We start from the raw sequence: 5,283 nt of genomic DNA, 5'->3' as shown, positions 1-5,283 counted from the left end.
GTGAAGAGGGGGGTTGTATTTGCTTTTGGAGGGAGGTTTTGGCGATTGGGTTTTGTTCCGCCATAGTTGGTCTTGGTCTAGATTCAAAGGAATTTGGAGTTTTTCTGTATGAGAATGTATTGTTTGGATACCGAGGGTGTTTCTTGGTTTGTTTTTTGGTCAAAAGTTTTGTGATTTTTCTATAACAATTTTGAATAAAAGAATTAAAAAAAAATCTACATAACATTGGGGGAGGGGCAGATGATTTATCTCCATGACATCGGGGGAGATGATTTTTCTCCATGATATTGGGGGAGGGGGAGATGATTTATCTCCATGACATCGGGGGAGATGATTTATCTCCATGACATCGGGGGAGATGATTTATCTCCATGATATTGGCGGAGGGGGAGATTAGTTATCTCCATGACATTGGGGGAGGGGGAGATTAGTTATCTCCATGACATTGGGGGAGGGGGAGATTATTAAGGAAGACTGATGTACATGTATACGAGACTTGTGGAACCTCTAGAACCATTTGTAGAACATTAACCCAAAGGCTGCATGTACATCAGTCAGCTGACCCACAGAACCAATCACTGAAGACCTCCCTGGCGGTCACCCCTCTGATCCCTCTCTCTGTGGTCCCTTTGTTGCTTGTGATCTGTGTGGACCTGAAGCTGCAGCCAGGACTCCAGGCGCTTCCTCCCAGAGCCACTCTTCCCTCCTTGTTCTATGCCCCTGCGGTATGCTGTCTGCTACCTGGTCACCCTGGACTTCCACCTTCCCCAGGACCCAGCGATCTCCCGCAAGAAGGACCCTGCAAGCCTCACCCTGCCCGGATCTCCCCCCACCAACCCAACCCGCTGCCCAGGAATGTCAGATGCCTCCGGTGTCCCTGCTGCTGAACCCTTGTGGTGCCTGGAGGGCCCGGTGTCCTTGCTGCTGAACCCTCGTGGCGCCTGGAGGGCCCGGTGTCCCTGCTGCTGAACCCTCGTGGCGCCTGGAGGGCCCGGTGTCCCTGCTGCTGAACCCTCGTGGCGCCTGGAGGGCCCGGTGTCCCTGGACTTTATAGTTGATACCTCATATTGATCTCACCCTGCCCGGATCTCCCCCCACCAACCCACCCCGCTGCCCAGGAATGTCAGATGCCTCCGGTGTCCCTGCTGCTGAACCCTCGTGGCGCCTGGAGGGCCCGGTGTCCCTGGACTTTATAGTTGATACCTCATATTGATCTCACCCTGCCCGGATCTCCCCCCACCAACCCACCCCGCTGCCCAGGAATGTCAGATGCCTCCGGTGTCCCTGCTGCTGAACCCTCGTGGCGCCTGGAGGGCCCGGTGTCCCTGGACTTTATAGTTGATACCTCATATTGATCTCACCCTGCCCGGATCTCCCCCCACCAACCCACCCCGCTGCCCAGGAATGTCAGATGCCTCCGGTGTCCCTGCTGCTGAACCCTCGTGGCGCCTGGAGGGCCCGGTGTCCCTGGACTTTATAGTTGATACCTCATATTGATCTCACCCTGCCCGGATCTCCCCCCACCAACCCACCCCGCTGCCCAGGAATGTCAGATGCCTCCGGTGTCCCTGCTGCTGAACCCTCGTGGCGCCTGGAGGGCCCGGTGTCCCTGGACTTTATAGTTGATACCTCATATTGATCTCACCCTGCCCGGATCTCCCCCCACCAACCCACCCCGCTGCCCAGGAATGTCAGATGCCTCCGGTGTCCCTGCTGCTGAACCCTCGTGGCGCCTGGAGGGCCCGGTGTCCCTGGACTTTATAGTTGATACCTCATATTGATCTCACCCTGCCCGGATCTCCCCCCACCAACCCACCCCGCTGCCCAGGAATGTCAGATGCCTCCGGTGTCCCTGCTGCTGAACCCTCGTGGCGCCTGGAGGGCCCGGTGTCCCTGGACTTTATAGTTGATACCTCATATTGATCTCACCCTGCCCGGATCTCCCCCCACCAACCCACCCCGCTGCCCAGGAATGTCAGATGCCTCCGGTGTCCCTGCTGCTGAACCCTCGTGGCGCCTGGAGGGCCCGGTGTCCCTGGACTTTATAGTTGATACCTCATATTGATCTCACCCTGCCCGGATCTCCCCCCACCAACCCACCCCGCTGCCCAGGAATGTCAGATGCCTCCGGTGTCCCTGCTGCTGAACCCTCGTGGCGCCTGGAGGGCCCGGTGTCCCTGGACTTTATAGTTGATACCTCATATTGATCTCACCCTGCCCGGATCTCCCCCCACCAACCCACCCCGCTGCCCAGGAATGTCAGATGCCTCCGGTGTCCCTGCTGCTGAACCCTCGTGGCGCCTGGAGGGCCCGGTGTCCCTGGACTTTATAGTTGATACCTCATATTGATCTCACCCTGCCCGGATCTCCCCCCACCAACCCACCCCGCTGCCCAGGAATGTCAGATGCCTCCGGTGTCCCTGCTGCTGAACCCTCGTGGCGCCTGGAGGGCCCGGTGTCCCTGGACTTTATAGTTGATACCTCATATTGATCTCACCCTGCCCGGATCTCCCCCCACCAACCCACCCCGCTGCCCAGGAATGTCAGATGCCTCCGGTGTCCCTGCTGCTGAACCCTCGTGGCGCCTGGAGGGCCCGGTGTCCCTGGACTTTATAGTTGATACCTCATATTGATCTCACCCTGCCCGGATCTCCCCCCACCAACCCACCCCGCTGCCCAGGAATGTCAGATGCCTCCGGTGTCCCTGCTGCTGAACCCTTGTGGTGCCTGGAGGGCCCGGTGTCCCTGGACTTTATAGTTGATACCTCATATTGATGTGTTGAGTCTCCCTGTGTGTACCCCACCTGTAGCTTTCTCCCCCCCTCCCCCAATAAACACCCCCCATGTTGCCTCCCGTGAGATTTGCCTCTGTGGAGTTTGGCACCATCAATGGTGAAAATCTAACAAACTGAGGAACAGAAAGACGAGGAAATGAAGACAAGGAGGTCTGAGATCAATCAGATTTGTAATATTCAGATCGGCATGCACAAGATGTCACAAAGGAAAAGACGTGGTGCAGTCAGTGAGTCGGTCACACCGCGCTCACGCGTCATGTCCGTGTTCTTCAAGGTGGAATCAGATCGGCGTCAGAAATTCCTCCAACGTCAGCAGCCGTATGTCTCCACCTTGCATGGGAAGATCAGAAACCATTGTAGACGTGGATCTGCTGGAATGCGGATACAATACCCGGAGGACCCTAGTGGTGACAACACCCGCTTCCGGAAACATTTGTAGACAAGACACACGGTGTGCCAACCAACCCAGCTGGGTCAAGGCAACCGTTACCTAAGGGTAACCCTGAGCAGATGTTCTGCTTGTAGTGAAGATCCTTTCCCACACTCCAAGGAAGCTGAGCTGGGAATTTCACGGCTGGTAAATCCTTCCCCAAACTACAGAGCTTACAGCTTGTCTGGGCTGCCATGGATCCTCGGTCACAGTCTTATGGTAAATGTCTCACATGACCCTCCTTGGAACTTGTCTTGGCAGGTACGGATCTTCTGAGGAGGGAAGAGGAATATGGGGTCTCTATAGAGCATGCTTTGGCATGTTCCTGTAACAGAGACTCATTTCTGAAACATTTCCCACACTTAGCACAGGTCAGCTGCCTACGATCCTTGTGCACTCTTTGATGCGAGGCCAGGTGAGAGTTACACACAAAACACTTTCCACATTCAGAACATTTAAATGGTTTTTCTCCAGTATGAGTTCGCTCGTGGATAATGAGATCCGGCTTCCGGATAAATGCTTTGCCACACTGTGTGCACTGGAATGGTTTGATGCCGGTGTGAATCTTCTCATGAGTCACAAGATGTGCCTTACAGGAAAAGCTCTTTCCGCACTCTGTACATGAAAACGGTCGTTCCCCGGTGTGCCGTCTCTGGTGGATGACAAGACGGGACTTCCGGAAGAAACCTTTTCCGCACTCTGTGCATGTCCATGGACGCTCACCAAAGTGAAGCTTCTGATGAGCCAAGAGGAGGGAGTAGCTGTCAAAGCCTTTCCCACACTCTGAGCACACGGCTGGCTCCTCCGCACTGTGGATCTTTTCATGTTTGGAAAGTTCTCGAAAACTAGTGAAATGCCGCTGACAGAAGAGGCAACTATAGACATTACTCGACGAGTAATCCGGGCTTTGTGCCCTTACCATGTGACTCATGTCATGTGTACCGGTCATATGATTACGTGTTTCCGTCATATGATGATCCGTGTTGCGTGTGCCCGTTCTACGATGATCCGTGTTACGTGTGCCAGCCATACGATGATCCGTGTTGTTCTTGCAGCAGTCCGCACCGTCAGTCATTGCTCCGTCATTTGTATACCCCGTGCTGGAACAATGCCGGGAACGAGGCTCCTTCTTCACGTGTTCAACATGAATTCTTCCTTTACATATTCCGGATTCCATGGCACACGCTGGAGAGTCCGTGCCGGAAAGATTTTCTTCATCACCAGATCCCGGATCCTCCTGGTTCTCACCGGCAGATGTACCGATAGCTGCGCCTGCCCCCTCATATTCCTGCCATGATTCCGGCTCCTCTTTTATACAAGTTATAACAATCTCATCATCACATAAAGCCGCTTCCGTCTTCATATGATTATCAGTCATTTCTTCTTCATACGAGACCTCCCCCTCCTTACATTGCAGAGCCAGACAACATGTCTCACACTTGGGGGTACACGTGTCTGTATTCAGAAGATATTGCCCCTTCATACGAGATGTCGCGGGGCGGAGATCCTGGGGTGAGCGGAGATCCTCTCCGGGTTTTATAGCTGTATAGTGTGATCCATAAATATCATCATCTGAGCCGGACAAATGTTGTGTGTGATCTCTGCCGCCTCCATCAACATGACACGGGGCACATCTGGAGGATTCAGGGGATGCTGTGAAGCTGCTGCACGGGTCCTTGGCTCGAATATCACCTGAGGAAAAACATATATGAACTGAGAACATTCACACACTGATATACAACTCAGTCACTTCCCCTCAGTAACCAGCTCGGCATACAGTATGGGCTCCATGGTCTGGGACATTTAGGATGACAGCTGGGATAGAGTATGGGCTCCATGGTCTGGGACACTTAGGATGAGAGCTGGCATACAGTATGGGCTCCATGGTCTGGGACACTTAGGATGAGAGCTGGGATATAGTATGGGCTCCATGGTCTGGGACACTTAGGATGAGAGCTGGGATATAGTATGGGCTCCATGGTCTGGGACACTTAGGATGAGAGCTGGGATACAGTATGGGCTCCATGGTCTGGGACACTTAGGATGAGAGCTGGGATA

The 5,283-nt window shown here is 54.1% G+C and overlaps 1 protein-coding gene across 1 annotated transcript in view; it reads right to left on the bottom strand.

Moving 5' to 3' along the window:
• Positions 1 to 3,439: 3,439 nt before the first annotated feature.
• The window catches only part of LOC108803797 (oocyte zinc finger protein XlCOF7.1-like), a 9,398-nt gene continuing 7,554 nt past the window's right edge, over positions 3,440 to 5,283 (bottom strand). Inside the window, exon 4 of the mRNA XM_018575597.1 lies at positions 3,440 to 4,917. Within this exon, the coding sequence (XP_018431099.1) occupies positions 3,440 to 4,917 (1,478 nt within the window). The remainder of the gene's footprint in view (positions 4,918 to 5,283) is intronic.

This window comes from Nanorana parkeri, unplaced genomic scaffold, assembly GCF_000935625.1.
Source record: "Nanorana parkeri isolate BGI_ZX_2015 unplaced genomic scaffold, ASM93562v1 scaffold4222, whole genome shotgun sequence".
NCBI classification, from domain to species: domain Eukaryota; kingdom Metazoa; phylum Chordata; class Amphibia; order Anura; family Dicroglossidae; genus Nanorana; species Nanorana parkeri.
The sequence above is the reverse complement of the archived record's forward strand: the minus strand, read 5'-3'. Positions and strand labels throughout refer to the sequence as shown.